At 42.7% G+C, this 15,977-nt stretch overlaps 1 protein-coding gene across 31 annotated transcripts in view; it reads right to left on the bottom strand.

Moving 5' to 3' along the window:
* Positions 1–15,977, bottom strand: part of Ttll5 (tubulin tyrosine ligase-like family, member 5) — a 229,068-nt gene that overhangs the window by 125,985 nt on the left and 87,106 nt on the right. For 23 of the 31 annotated variants that reach the window (XM_006515989.4, XM_030246774.1, NM_001364627.1 and 20 more), the window contains 6 exons: positions 15,186–15,224; positions 9,944–10,101; positions 8,539–8,845; positions 4,698–4,818; positions 1,990–2,136; positions 871–974 (listed from right to left, as the gene is read on the bottom strand). In XM_006515989.4, the coding sequence (XP_006516052.1) occupies positions 871–974; positions 1,990–2,136; positions 4,698–4,818; positions 8,539–8,845; positions 9,944–10,101; positions 15,186–15,224 (876 nt within the window). Of the gene's footprint in view, positions 1–870; positions 975–1,989; positions 2,137–4,697; positions 4,819–8,538; positions 8,872–9,943; positions 10,102–15,185; positions 15,225–15,977 lie in introns of those variants that run through there. The other 8 variants (XR_001780460.2, XM_006516007.2, NM_001364630.1 and 5 more) reach the window with 7 other exon arrangements.

Below are 15,977 nucleotides of genomic sequence, written 5' to 3'. Positions count from 1 at the left end.
ACAACTCTCTAATTTGAAAAAATATATTTTAGATTTTATTACTTTATGTGTATGGCTGCTTTGTCTGTCTGTATGTATGTACATCATATGTATACATACATACCCATTTCCCTCAGAGGTCAGAAGAGAGTGTTAGATCCCTGGAAGTTAGAGATGGTTGTGAGCCATCACGTAGGTGCAGAGAATAGAACCCAGGTCTTCTGAAAAATCAGACAAGACTTTTAACCTCTGAGTCAACTCTCCATCCCGACAACTCTCTAGTTTATAAAAAGCACCTTCATTCGGAGTCATCACAAAAGTTAAAATTAAGTGTTTTTGTTATCTCTTCCTTTGGAAATACAATGTCAGTGAGAAAAATGGTGTGGCTGGCTTACATCAAAACAGAGTTGAACATAGAGATTTTTCGGTTTCTCAAGGTCAACCCTAAGCATGAAAAACTTGTTCTGTTTTATATAAATTGGACGTGACCCTCACAGTGTTGAGAAACAGCAAATTCCTCACCCTACTCGATGTGGGTAAAAGTTGGTCATCTCCACAGCATCAGTAGGTCAGGAACAAATCTGGCCTCGGTAAACACTACAAGTCTCTAGCTTTCCATTTCTAAGATGTGCTTGGTCCTCTCAAGCTTGTGTACTTTGAAGGCTGTCTAGAGCTGCAGCCCAGACACCACACAGCAGTGTTTTGATAACTGAAGCCATGGCAACAGCAACACAACTGGCTGAGAAACGGAGAGGCCAAGCCTGCAAGACATCCCCTCCCTTGGGGACCAAAGTCGTTCACATCTGTGTATCAGAGACAAGGGGCTGTTGGGGGCTCAGTGGCAGCTCAGGAGAGGGAAGGACATGGTTAACTCATCAAAAGTGTCTGTACCTTGCTTGTCGAATAAACTCCTGAAAGCTTTCTGCGTTCACCCCATCTTCTTCCTCTTCTTCAAGTTTCTTCTTTGATTTCTTTTCAGCCATTTGTTCTGTTTCCTACCCATGTCCAAGCCCAGAGAAGAACGACAAAATTAAACTGACTCCCGATAAATGCGCTTCATTTGCTTTTGCTCCCTTGGGTTAATGGTGCCTTACAGTAAAGACTTTAATTAATTCTTCCTGAACTTCCACCACCTATACATTTGACAAGCTACTTTTGGTCACCATTTCATGCAATTTTTTGAAATTCCCAAGTAACAGTGGCAGAATGCAATTTTTAATCATGTTTTTACTTTCTACTAACACAGCTCATAGAGAGAGAGACCCTTTTATCTTGGATGATAATTCTAGTTTCACAGTGTGGCTAGACAACAGACACCAGATTTTGTTACAATTCATAGAGGAAGGACTAGTCTTGGAAGAGTCTCGAGTCTGACTTGTATAAGACAACAGAGAATTCTCAATAGATAACAGGGTAAACTGTACCTACAGGTTAGTGTGCGGATACATATGGTGCCACTAGCCTAGCCTTTCCATGTAATTTCAGAAAGGCTACGTCAACTTCCAGGACTCAGCTGTCCCTCTTATATAGTGGCTATATTTTTTCTCCTGAAAATATTATTTTAAAATGGATGCTAGAAACTTAAATATAAGACACTTTGAAAAAAATTCTAATTAAATAGTGTATCACCTAGGTGTGAAATCATTTCCCTGTTTCAAACATCTCAGAGAAGAAAATCTAACACTTCCAAAACAGAAATACAAGTTGTCATTTTAAATTCACAGTATAAGTTCATTTTCAAATGGTCCACTCACCATTGTCTGTAGGCACTATACTATAATACAGTTATAACACACAGCAAGACCTTGGGTATACTCAAGCACAAAAGAAATATGCAGTTTCCTAAGAGTTGAATATAGGCATCGGCCCTAATGATAAGTAGATTTTCAGCCAAGCTGGACTGACAACAAGAGTCACAAAGGGGATGGTGCTGTCAAGAGAACAGAGCAAGGCAGACTGGCCCATTCCTAACAGCGTCTGATGCAGCAGCACAGAAGGCTATTGACTCACCTTGTTGTACACACCGATAAAGTCTCCTAGCTGGTGGGCAAGGATTCTCCTGCGCTCCAGAAGTGCCAACCGCCGACTAGGCAATACCATCCTCAGCGAGTGCTGGAGGTTACTTGACGCTCGCTTGAGAAAACGAACCACCAGTTCCTGTGTACATGAAAGAGAAAGAGAAGGAGGAAAGTAGAGATTGTGCCAACCATCAGAAGCCAAGCCAGGATGGAGCCGAATGCAGGTGTGGGAAGGCGACAGACAGAGAATGGATTCAACAGGAAACCCAAGGAGAGGCATGGCACACACTGCTACAAACATGCAAGGTATAAGATGCTACAGAAAGGCAAGGCAAAAGCATCATATTCTCTCTCTCAGTACTCTGGGAGTCAAACTTAAAAACCAATGTGGATGCAAATAACTACATAGTAAAGCAGTAGTTAAATACTACTATCTATCTATCTATATATCTCTATCTATCTATCTACCTATAGAACTATCATAATTCAGAGTGTAAAAATATTACTTCTAATAAGGTACACAAACAGAGCCAGTCTATCTAGAGAGAGAGAGAGAGAGAGAACTATCATAATTACAAGTGTAAAAATATTACTTCTAATAAGGTACACAAACAGAGCCAGTTAGGAAATGCAGCATTCAAAATCAGTGTAAACTAAAATCACAGGGGCAGATGAACTCATCAAAGGTGAGAAGACAGAAAAAAGCCGAATCAGGTATGATGGCACATGCTCATAGTCCTGGTGCTTGGGAGGATGAGGTAAGAGGATGGCAAATTAGAGGCCAGCCTGGGCTACAGAGTAAGATCCTATAACATAACAAAAGAAATCACTATAGAGAGAAACCTAAGAGAAAATAATGCTGAGGCCAGAGAGAAAAGGGTTAAATGACAGACTCCCAAAGAAGCTGGAGCAAGAAAGGATCACAAGCCAAGGCTCTGAATCTAAACACGAAGGTCACATTGAGAGACATCCTATAAAGACATTGAAGGAAAGCAGGAGGAAACACACATGGAGGGAGCCGAGCAACACCACAGAACTGCTGCTTACAAAAGTGTTGTGATGAAGGAAAAGAAAACTGCTTTGGTAGCGGCAAGGTGACACATCTTTCTTCCTTTCAAATGATAAAGGAACTGTGAGAGCTGGGTTGGGGAAAGCAAAGAAGGGGATGGAGGGGGCCCTGGTGGCTGGAGGAGGGGGGGCGGGAAATAATGATGGCAGGGATGGCAGCGTCCTGTAAAACAATGGACAACTATACCTCTCTTAAGAGGAGAAAAGAATCAAATCTGAAATTGAGAAGATCTCAATTGGGCCATTTATAACATCACAAACTCAGAGAGATTGTGTGGAGCCAGAGACCTCAACAAGGCAACATCCCATAAAACAATAAAACTGATTTCAGGAGGATGGGTCTTGAGGCTTTAGGTGAGGTGCCTCTGAGCTACTAGATACAGACTCTGAGTCCAGCCTGGATCAGAGGGGGAGCTGTCTGTGTACCTGTGTCCCTCAAAAGCAAGGTTACTGGCCCTCAAGCCCGGCTGGGGGAGCTCCAGGTATATATTCACGAATTCATACAATGTTTACTAGGTTTTGCAGTGATGATCTTATGTATTCTTGTAGAATGCCCCAAATCTTGGGTAAATTCTCAGCCAGAAACTGGAACAGTTAGTCTGGCTGTTTTTGTTTGTGTGACTGCTTTTGGTTATTTTAAGTGATTTTATTTTAATTTGATTTTTGTTCATTGCTCCCTCCTCCAATTTCCTCTAGTATAAAGGGTAGAGACTCATAACTAGAGGCTTGGATTTCATACTTCTCTGCTGTCTTTACTATAAGGTGATTTAAGCTACTATTTTAAAACATTATTTTTTCAGTAGAGCAGACAAACCAATTCTCAAAAAAGGCATGCTCAATTTTCCACTTGGAAAGAGCGGAGCTAACATTTTCCACTGATGGCTGAAGGATTATGCATTACACACAAGGTTTATCTCTGGGTTCTTTTGACTACTTTAAATTCATCATTTGTTTTCTGGGATAACCAACATGATTTTTTAAAATGCACCTTGCGCTGTACAGAGAGAACTAAAAATTAAAGTCAGTACTGACAAAGGACACAGCTTCCTCAGAGTTAACAGCCCCTCTGTCTGTGGTAGAGCCTGTAGTTTCAAAAGGCCTTCATGAGACTGAAGCTATGTCTGATCTTATCAAAGAGCTTGATGCTCCCTGTCACTGTTAGCCAAAATATTGATCATGGGTGTGTTCAAATAACTGATATAAGATCAAAATTGTTATTAGTTTTGATTCAGTAATCTAAAAATTGACACACTTACAAGTAAAGTAAGAAGTTAGGCTGACTAATGGTACTTTCTGAGATATTACAGAGGCACTGACTTTCAAAGAGTTAACGGAACTAACTCCTCAGGACAGAAAATAATGGAAACAAAGCGTGCAACATGGTGCCTGTGAGCACATGTGCCATATACTCATCTAGGGGTGAGGGAACAACTTGTGGACTAGAGTCTCTCATCTTCCCATGGGTCCCGGGAATCAAACCCAGCTCTCCAGGCTTCCATGGAAGACTTTTAGCTGTTGAACTATTCATTTGCTGAGTCCTGCACTTCACTCTTTTCTCAGAGTATACTGCTAAGCTGGGGATAGAAGGAGAGAAAGGAGGACAGCCAAAGGTCCCCAAAAGCAGAGCCTCACCATCTGTTCATCCTCTTTGGCAGCCCAGCTGGGACTGAGTGTCTGACCACCACTGTCTTTTGTCAGACGGATTTGCACATGCTGAAGATAGGCAGAGAATGCTAACCGGGCCTGTACTTTGCTGTAGAAATCAAAAACAATACACTGTTATGAGAGAGAATGGTAACCTACCACCTACATACCTGCATCTCTCCGAGTGATCGTTAAGGATCCTTCTGTCAGGATAGCTAAGAAGGAAGACTGTTATAAAGACACTTCTGAATAAAGAACCCTTCTAAACACGCCATGAGCTGTTGTTTCCCATACGAAACCTGAAAACTACTACTTCTGCCCATCATGCTGCCCCTTTGAACTTTGAAGAATGCTCTTGGGAGAATGCAGTGTTCAGTGTTCACTGGGCCACCAGTAGTAAAAAGAAAAGGTTGTGGTGTTGGAAGCCCTTCAGGACACACTTCTATCAGTTAGGCTAGTGATTCAGATTTTGCTGTGAGAACTAATATTCCTAGTATGGAAAAGCCTCTGAAACAGGAACTAGATTAATCCTACAAAGAAACTTTTGAGCCCACATTTTAAGGTCATGCATTTCTCAACTACAGGACATGAGTGACTGGAGCCCAGAACTAGTGGCTGTAGAGCTTGGTGTGCATGACCTGACAGACAGGGACAAGCCCAGAGAAGATCTGCAGGTAAAATATCCTTTAAGACGGTAAAGCACACCGTGGGGTGTTCTCTGCCTGGTGGTCTTGGTGATAGGCAAGGACTGTCCTCAGGTTGCAGAGGGAAGACAGAGAGACAGTGATAACTTCCACTTCAGTGGCTAGCTGTGGCAGATCGGTTTTCTTTCGGGCAAGGCTTTGGTTACTTCAGCTGACCGGCCTCCTGATGCTACAGCCAGAATTACATCAGCTAAGATTAGGGCCCAACACAAGCTCCGTTCACGATCCTTGTACGTGTAATCACTGAACAATGTCTGCTCATGTTCCCCAAAGTAAGATGAGGGATTCATCCCAAGTGGACTGGAGATGGTGCTACAGAAGTCGAGGACTGAGAGCGTTTGGAGGACCAGAGTGCAGGGGCATCAGGCCAGGGAGCCTGCTTGCTCCTTGGTTTTCATCTGTAAGAGGTTCCAGCAAGTGAGCTAGAAATAAGGTTACAATCTAATTACTAACAGGAGCAGTTATGGAAATACAGTATGAATTTGAAACGATGAATTTAAATGTTCAAATATTCCCAACAAAGACATTCCTATTCTCACCTAGAGAATAACAGCAAGTTCCAGATACTTTCAAATTCGGCTGACTCACCAACTGTGCTGACTGAAGCTCTCAAACTGATAGTTCAAATTTCAATCCTTATTTTGTTTCAAATAAAATAAAGAATACTGAGTTTTTCATGTCTATAAACTGTCCTAAGGGCGCCCCCGAAAGGGTATCCTGAGATGGTCTCAAAGGCACTGATTGGCATGCCCCTTACTTAGAAACCTGGAGAGAAGTATGAGACAGGCATGAGTGGCACCAAATCAACCTGGGTTTAGAAAACAACACTGCTCCACAGGCTCTTGACAGACGCCTCATGGAGGAGGTGGTCACGTGATCTCCACCCTAGCCTTGGCCTTCCCCAGACCCTGGGGACAAACGAAACAGCTATCCTACAGGACAGCGGGGAGCAGTGTGGAGTTTGCTGACTTACAGTAATCCATCCTATAAGCTCAGATTCCTACAGCAGCTCAGCAGGATGTTACTGCTGGAATGGAGCTCAGAATACACTTCTGTCTTCTATTTTCAATACTCTTATCCCCTCCCAACTCCCCTTTCAGGAAATTGTTTCAGAAATCCTGGTCTGACCCTGTACCTTGGCTTGACAGAGGAGGCTGAAGCCTGGAAAGGGTCTCTGACTCCATGACTTGACTTCAATCTATAGACCAGAGCCCAGGTGGCAGAAATGCATTCATATAACCTGAACTCACCTATGAACTATTCTCATTCTCCCAGTGGCCTCCCAAACCCAAGCCTACCCACATCTCCTAGCCAAAGTGTAAGATCTAGCCTCTAGAAAACATAGGCCAGTGCCCAGGAACCTCACCCTCTCCCTAGGCCTCTATTAGGAACCTCTCTGCAGTCCATTTCTTATGACTTGGAAGAACAGCCATCCCTCTCCTGGCCTCTCTGCACCTGTCCTTTCGGACCCTTCTCTGCCAATACATCCATTTCTACATCTTAATCCTTCAGCCATCATTTTCTTCCTCTTTAGGAATCCCCATCTTTAAAAATAAAACCATCTTTTCTCTCTCCACGATGTGGTCTCACCTTCTGTTGCCAAGCCCTGTGGAACAGCATCATCACACTTGTTCTCTGATCTCCTCAGCTCACAACTGCTGCTCCACCCACAAATTCTGAAGTGCCTCTTTATTCCTCCTTCATGCAACAGGCATGCTACGCAGACTTGACCATCCTCCTGTTGCTGGCAGTGTTAGGCCTGCCACTCTGAAATGTTTCCTCCTGGTTTTGTACTGACCTACCCAGAGTGGCATTCCCCAAGCCCGCGGTACTTTGTTCTCTCCCCATCCAGAGTGAGTTAGTCCGAATGATCAGTAATGTCCACTGTGAGGCTTGAACTATGAGCCTTGACCTCTAAGTTGTAATTTTGCTGGTCACCACAAGGCATATCTTCCTGTTCTTTCTACCCACTGGTCGACATCACCACATTAGTCAGTGCAGAGCTTTAGTGGGCCACTCTTCCCTCACAAATAGCCTAAACCTGTCCCCTTCTCTCCATTCCTATAACGTTACTCTATGGCCAACACCTCCATCTTTTTTATTGGACAATCGTAACTGTCCCCTTTCTACATTGAGTTTCTTCTCTTACCAACTGCTCACAATGCAAGCAAAATTTACTCTCTAGAATAAGGTCTGACTCATGTAGCTACTTAAAAGCCAGTCAAAAACCAAACCCAGTTCCCCTAAAGCCTCTGCACAATCTAACAGCATCCATTTTGGGGAAGTCTAATTCCTCACCACACCTTCCTGAACTTCTTTTAGCCCCCAGGTCGGCCAGGTGCCATTTCAGTGCCCTGAGTTTTGTTTCTCCTACAGTCAGAGGCACGGCTGAGACACAAGAGCTCACTGCAAAGCTCACCTCTGCATGCACGCTCCAGTCTTAGTAACCTAACTCTCTACCAGCATGACATCACTGTAGCATCTTCACGCCATCCTTTGCTGCCTGGAATACCACGTTTCTTTGTTTACTGTCTGTCTCCCAACAGACTGTAGGCTCCCCGCGCTTGCCTTGCTCCCTGCAGCATGCTTTATTGCCTAGCATATCCTGGTACCGAGCAGCTAGCAGTATTTTTTTCTGATGGACTGAGAGGAACTGCTGCACTACAGCATTTCAGGGCCACTTACTTCTACCTGCTCAGCACTCTCAACACCAATCACTTCCCAAACCTTGGAAAATCTGCATCAGTTAAGGCTAGGTCAAAGGTCATCTTTCACCCGATGCCTCTCCAGCCTTCTATGTCTGTGCCTTAAGACTGCCCTGTCCTCGTGAGATCAGAGTTCCAGCTCCTGAAGGATCTCACACACTAACCCTGAGCTGTTGAATTAGTCTTGGTCACTCACTATTCTTATTGAGACTAATGCCATCCAAGCATTTGCTGGGCCTGTGAAACCTGGGTTCTTCTCCAAGCCTCTGTGTCTGTGACAATAGCAATGTTTAACCCATCATTACTTCTCAGGACTTCTGCCATTTCCAGAGGAAACTGTGAAGCCACTGACACAGAAACAGGCATTCAGTACAGTTAGCTCTAACCACCTTGACGACCATGAAGGAGAAAGAAGCCTACCTTAGATTGCCATTGTCCTGGAGAATCTGCATCAGGTTGAATTTAGACTCTGGCTCCTGAGCCTCGATTTTGCAGCACGGTTCACCTTTATTAGTCCACTCGGCAACTTTCATTGCATTGTCTCTGGGCGAATTTTCTACTATAACAGTCAATGAAGGTGTGTACTTGGCTTGATTTTCTCCAAGAGACCCTGCAGACTCCTCCTGGGATGCTTCCTGCTCTTCATCGTCATTGTCTAATCCAACTTCTTCCTCCTCTTCACTCTCTGTCTCGGTTTTAATATTCATTTCAGCTGGTTGGGCAATCACTAAATGCGAAGAATCACTAATGTTGCTGAAAAAAGGATTAAAGCGTCCTCTCTCCCAACACCTTCCTTTTATGTTTGAAGCTAAAAGCCCATGTCTAAGTCAAACCACCAAGAGGACACAGATTTAACCAACAGCTTACAACTCTTTCATCTTATATTCCTAATAACTTATTAATGGACACCATCAGAGATGAGCCTTCTCTTCATACCACATGGCACTCTCAAGACTTAAGGCAAGCGCCAGGCGTGGTGGCGCACGCCTTTAATCCCAGCACTTGGGAGGCAGAGGCAGGCGGATTTCTGAGTTCGAGGCCAGCCTGGTCTACAGAGTGAGTTCCAGGACAGCCAGGGCTATATCTCGAAAAAACCAATCCCCCCCCCCCCCAAAAAAGACTTAAGACAATCCCTACCACAAACTGCCTTTGCCTGAGTACTCTCTCTGTTATGTCACGGGGCATTAAAAAAACCAAAAACAACAAAACAAAATCCTTCAAAGAGGTACAAAGAACAGAGGAATACCCTCTAAGTCTATTTTTGCTGTCTTAAAATAGGAACCATGTATCTCCCATCAATGAGAGCCCAGACACTACTGAGCTGCCTGATATAGGTACTCTATAGCTCTACAGAGAAAGGACATGGGGATGGTATCAATCTATCAGTCAGTTAAAAATACATCTGCTGTAATGTAGGAGATGATCTGGGAAAGAAACTCCTTCATCTAAACACTCATGCCACCAGCAAGTTTCAAACGATGAGCTGAGCTACAGAACCCTCAACCCCAGCAGCAGCGCTCAGAACCCACTAATGTGGATAATCATTATTTCTAAAGTATCTGAGAGTTGTTTGATGGTGGAATGAAAGCAGGAGCCAAAACATGCACTTAATTTCAGATAGTCTTCGCTCCAAGTATGAGGGGATTAGACATTTCAAAATTTATAATCCTTTCAAAATTAAGTTTCAGAGCAGGGAAAGATTACCTAGAGCAAAGCTGCCCTCCTGTGATCAGTTCTGACTCATCAGGTATTAGGGAGGAAACTGGTTAACTGGCTCTGCCAGGACCTAGACTGTACAGTTTGTTGAATGCTCACTGGCAGGTACCTGGGTATTTTGGCCTCATTGCCCTCAATCTGCCACTCCGTCGTCTACGTTTTCGCACCTCCAGAGACAGTAGCTTCCTCTCATAGAGAGCGGCATGCAGCTTGGCCTTGGAGTTCATGCTCTCCACCTTTAGCTCTGGTGCTCCTTCCGTGCTCACTCTGCAGAAATAGCACAAGAGCACACCTTCAGAAAGCACTCTGCCGAAAGTGTACATGTGGAATATACACCTGTAATCCTAGCACTCAGGACAGGAGGCAGGGAAATCTTAAGCTCAAAGGCATCTACAGCTGCACAAGATAGTAAAGTTCTCTTCTTTACTCCAAGACTGTCATGGGAACCCTCATGAACTCTAAAGCAGTTGAGAGTTTCCAGGAAAATGGGAATAGTGTCCTCAATATTAAGACTTCATTAGTGGCTTTCCTGAATTTATTAAATGTTCTGAACAAAAATATATGTGAAGACAACATTTCAATCCCTTTAAGCATCTTGGCTGTTACTTTACTACAGGGACCTTAAAGTGTCATCCAGACCCTAACCTTCAGAAGGACTAGGAGACAGTAGTGATAGCTTAATACTTGAGATATAAAATACATCTTGTTCACTTTAAAGTTAGTCACAATCTTTGCATTAGTAGTTAAACATCCTTTTGATGTATATAATACTTAATACACAAATTTGACAGAGCTGGCAATAGAGAACAAATGATGAACTGAGAATTAGGGCAGTAACACAGAGGGAACTGTGACTCATAGGGAAATGTCACCAAAAAGCTACAGAGACTGTGAGGGTCTCCCCAGTCTAATGTTCCACAACCTGGGGATATGCCAAGGCTGCTGACCTTCGTTGGAACCTAATTAGCTTGGCAAGGAGATGGGAGATTGGCAGAATCCCTTCAGGTGTTGAGTATAGTCAAGAATTAGAGTCAGAGGAACAGACATGAGCTGGCAGCAGACAGAAGACAAGGTCCAATCCCAGCAAGTTCTGAATGAGATGAGGGGTAGGGAAGGAGGCTGGTAATACCTATGCCAGGTCTGAATAAGATAGGCCCAGACTAGGGATGTGGGATCCACTCCAGACAAGGAGTGAACAAAGCACAGGGCCTCTACTCGCTGAGGCACCTCACCACCCTCTTTTGAGGCAAGATGTCACTATGATACTGAGCCTGACCTCAAACTTGTGCTCAAGTATTTCTCCTGCCCTAGCCTCCCAAAGTAGTTACAACTAAGAAATGTTCAAACTTATTTATCATAATCTCAAAGACTGAACCCCACAGAGCTCTGAAAGTAAATATCTAGCTAATTAAATAATAAATAACTTAGACTGAAAAGCACCATTCAAGCCATCTATTTACAGAAAATTGGCTATGGTCAAATGTGGTAACTATGTCATCAAATGTGACATCTTTGTCTTTCTAAGGAAACATCTTTAAAACCTTAACCTGGAGCCAGATATGGTGGCACATGCCTTTAATCCCAGCACTTGAGGGGCAGTGGCAGGCAGATCTCTGTGAGTTCAAGGACAGCCTGGTCTACAGAGTTCTAAGATAGCCAGGACTATACACAGAAATCACGTCTTGAAAAAAAAACTAATTAATTAACCTGGTTTGAGATAGCTTAATATTTTAGGTCATCTTAACTGAATGGGTTGAAGTTGATATCTTAATAAAGCCCAGTGTTTATTTTCATGAGCTAATGTTTACTGCATAAAAAAACATAAAACTTTTTTGTTCATTGTTTTCTGTGTCGTGTCTACCAACAGCTTTTATATTTAGAACCATAAATGACCTCTCATGTTTCTGCAAGACAAGGATTCAAGTTAATTTTTAAAGTATTATTTCCAACTATGCCAGCCAAACTTGTTTAAAATAACTGCCTTTCCACTTGGATCACACTGAAGTTTTTGTTCAAGATCAAATGACCACAGATATGAGTCTATTTCTGGGCTATCTCTCCCGTTTCCACTATCTCTACTGGAGCATTAGAGGATTTAAGTCAAGGACTGTTTTATTTAAAATTACTTTGGATTTTCTAAGTCCTTTGCAATTCCAGAAGTCTGCCCTACCCCACTCCCCACCCCGAGCCAGGATTTCTCTGTGTATACCTAGCTGTCCTGGAACTCACTCTGTAGACCAGGCTGGTCACAAACTCATAGTAATCTACCTGCCTCTGCCTCCCAAGTGCTGGGATTAAAGGAATGTGCCACCACTGCCTGGTCCCCTACCTTCCTTCCTTCCTTCCTTCCTTCTTTTTTCCATAAGTTTTAAAAATTGCTTCATTTCTTAAAAATTTACTATATCAATGAGTGAAACTATACTGGATCTCTACATTCATCCGAGAAAGACGGATAGTTTAACCAATACTAAGTCCACCAGTCCAGGAATAAGGCACCCCTCTCCACAAACTTAGATGTTGTTAGTCTCAATCAATAATATTTAATACTTTTAGTGTGTAAGTATTACATTTACTCCTGAGTACTTCATGTTTTCACATTATAAAGGCAATTCAAGTTTGTTTCCAATTATTTACTGTTGTCAATATATTAAAATATGATGATTTTAGCACATTGGCCTTGTGTCCCAGAATTTTACAAAGTACATGGATATGTTGTAGTATTTTATGGATGTCCTGGGATAATGATCTTCCTTCTTCTTCTGTATGTGTGGTACATACAGTGTATATATGTATGCCTGCATGTGCAGGTGCATGTGCACATGTGTGCACCCAAAGGCCAGAAGAGCACACTCTGACCTCTGACTCTATGACTTGACTGTTTCCTTCGAGACAGGCTCTCCTTCTGACTATTGAGACCAAGAAACCTGGAGCTTACATTGTATGAAGTCTTTTATAACAAACCCAATATTCTGATAGATTCAAAGCCCTGCAAAATTTCTATTTCAGCTTTGTTCAGTCTGCATCAATGCTATCCTCAACAAGGAGTGTAGTCACTTTACCAAAGTTGTCAGAATAAGAGAATAACTTTAGCCAGGCGTGGTGGCGCACGCCTTTAGTCCCAGCACTTGGGAGGCAGAGGCAGGCGAATTTCTGAGTTCGAGGCCGGCCTGTTCTACAGAGTGAGTTCCAGGACAGCCAGAGCTACACAGAGAAACCCTGTCTCGGGAAAAAAAAAAGAGAGAGAGAGAGAGAGAGAATAACTTTAATAGTAACGTTTCCTTAACATCCTTCCACGGAATCCATTTGTGTCTATCGATCTGCACTCACATCACCCCACTCGATCTGAGCTGGCATGTGACGTCCCCTCTCTTCACTGTTTGCTTGCTTTCACCGCCTTGCACTTTTCTTACTTCCTTGCTTCTGCTTCCTCTACTCTGCTTTGTGAATTTCTCAAGATGGACTCCAGATCTGTGACCTCAGTCCTCAGAGTCCTCTCTCCTTCTTTTCCTTCTTGCATGTTTTCTTCTTATTTTGAGACAAGGTTTTGCTATCTTCAAAGCCCAAGTCTGACTTTGAAGTCATAAGTCTTTGCCTTAGCGTCCAGAGCAGGACTACAGGCATATCCACCATGCCTACTTCTGTGCTTGGTTTGTAATGTAAGCACTCACAACTACAAAGATCCCTCAAGACACCACCTTAGCTGAAAAAAAAAAAATCACACATTTTATGTTTTATTGCTAATGATTTCAAAATACTTTCTAATCTCCTTCTTGATTCCCAGAGATTATTTTAAAATGTGCTGCTTGCCGGGCGTAGTGGCGCACGCCTTTAATCCCATCACTCGGGAGGCAGAGGCAGGCAGATTTCTGAGTTCGAGGCCAGCCTGGTCTACAAAGTGAGTTCCAGGGCTATACAAAGAAACCCTGTCTCGAAAAACTTAAAAAAAAAAAAAAAGTGCTGCTTCTTGCCCAAATATCAAGATTTTCCAAGTAGATGACTTTTCATTTCAATCCTTTTAAGCCTATTAAGACTTGTTTCATACTCTAGCATATAATACTACAGCCTAGTTTTATATATTTAATCCTTTAGATCATCAACATATTCATATGAATATTAATATTTAAAGACAGCTAGAAATTAAAATTGTTCCACTCATTTGGAACAATTCTTTTTAGTTTTTAGAAACAGTTTCTATACTAGCCTAGCCTAGTCTAAAAAACGTGTAGCCGAGGCTGGCCATGAATTCACCACAGCGCTCCTATGCTAGTGTCTCGCATCCTAAGATTGCACACACCAGCCTTTACACTCAGCTTTTAAACAGTCTTTATGTCTAAGTTTTTTTTTTCTTTTCTCCAACTTCACAACTGGTGGTAATATACCCAGGAAGTCTATTACCTGACCAAATGTTATAGAAAACTTCTGACTTTTGTTTGAAAATAAGCTACATGAATTTATTTCAGTTTTCCCTTAAAAGGCAATCAGAATGACTTCCTTAAAAGAAAAGTTAGATTTATGCTTCAGAAAGCTTGTAGTAGATGACGGGATGGCCCTGTGGGTAGAGTAACTTGTTGTACAAGCCTGGCAACCCGACTTTGATTACGTGAACTCAGGAAGTAAAGGAGGAAGAAGAGAATCAACTCCGTAAATATCTTCCTTGCCTCACACATGTGCCGTGCGTGCGTGGCACAAGTACCCACATGATCGTGTACGGAGACACACAAACAGAAACTTAAGTTACTGGACGAGAAACTAAGTTTTAGTTGACTCATAAATGAAAACTAGCTAGACGCAAGGAGCTGTGCTGTCTTCTTGTTAGACTGCTTTCTGTAGAGCACAGCACAAGACACAAGGAAACTGGGTAATTCTCGGGAACCTGCCCATGTGTGGAGGGAGGCTCAAGCAGTTCTGTGGCAGTTCAAGTCTTAACTGAGGCAAAGCCATGTTGGTCTTTCCTCTGGTTATTTTCAGCTCTACTGGATGAAAGCTCTCCATGTGCTGACTTCCAGCAGGTCCAGTCAGAGCCTTGCCCTACCACAGCCTCAGCGTAACCATGGAGACAGATAACATGCTGACAGTTTGCAACTCTCACTATTAATTACTCTAGGCTCTTTCACCCCACCAAGCAAAAAGGTAATTATTATTGGTTAAAATGATGTATATAGAGTTTAAAGTTAAATCTTATACCTATTTTCTAATAGGTGGCTCCAGAATACATTTTCAATAGAAAGCATTTACATATTGCTGCTATTAGTGATGAGCCAAACTGAAAACAGTTATATGAAACATCAGTCTGTGCATGGCTACACAGCATGCAGATGGAAAGAATTTATTAACTTTGAAAAATTAGTTACCGTGCTCTTCCTGTCAGCAAGCTCCTTCTGGGGTTTCCTCTGCAGATGGAGAAGGACAACAGGGTTAGACACTACCACCCATTCCTCACTCTAGAGTTCACACACAGGGCACACACTTGTAAGAGACTCCACATCTAATTAGGGCCAACTGGACATCTTTGGGAGAAACAGGCACTCTCAGAAAAGTAACTACTGTGAGGTAGGAGGGTTCATTTAAAAATGGGGCACAGGCAAAGAAACTGCAGAGAAAAATGACAGCAGTGACTTAAGACTTGTCCATCTATTTAGAAGGCAGATTATAATTATTCCTCACGCCAGCATGAAGGAGGCAGCTACTCCCCACTCCCGTGTCTCACATGCATGTGCGTGTGTAGATGAGTGGGAGATGAGACTTCTCTATTCTGCCCCTGGTCAGGGCTTGAGAGGGCTGCACTGGATTCTAAGGTCTAGACCAGACGATGGAGCTTTCTACTGTCACTGAACTATTCCAGAATAGAAAACCAAGTTCCATTCTCATGGGGTTCCTCAAAAACAGATTTACCACAATTATGGAAAAAAAAAACTGTTTAAAAAACAAAAGATGTTCAAAAGCTAAATGCCAATGTATCTGTTAAACAGGCTTTTGCTTTTTCCTTAAAAAACACTTCCTCCCCATTCAGTTTCTGCACTGAACACTTTGGCATATGCAGTTGTTCAACACACTGACTTACACGCCTTCCTGTATTTAGTTCAGCACAATTTTAATCACCATTGTAAGTTTCATGTATCCCCACAAGACAATGGACAACAATA

Source organism: Mus musculus, chromosome 12, assembly GCF_000001635.26.
Source record: "Mus musculus strain C57BL/6J chromosome 12, GRCm38.p6 C57BL/6J".
NCBI lineage: Eukaryota > Metazoa > Chordata > Mammalia > Rodentia > Muridae > Mus > Mus musculus.
This window is presented reverse-complemented; position numbering and strand designations above follow the sequence as displayed.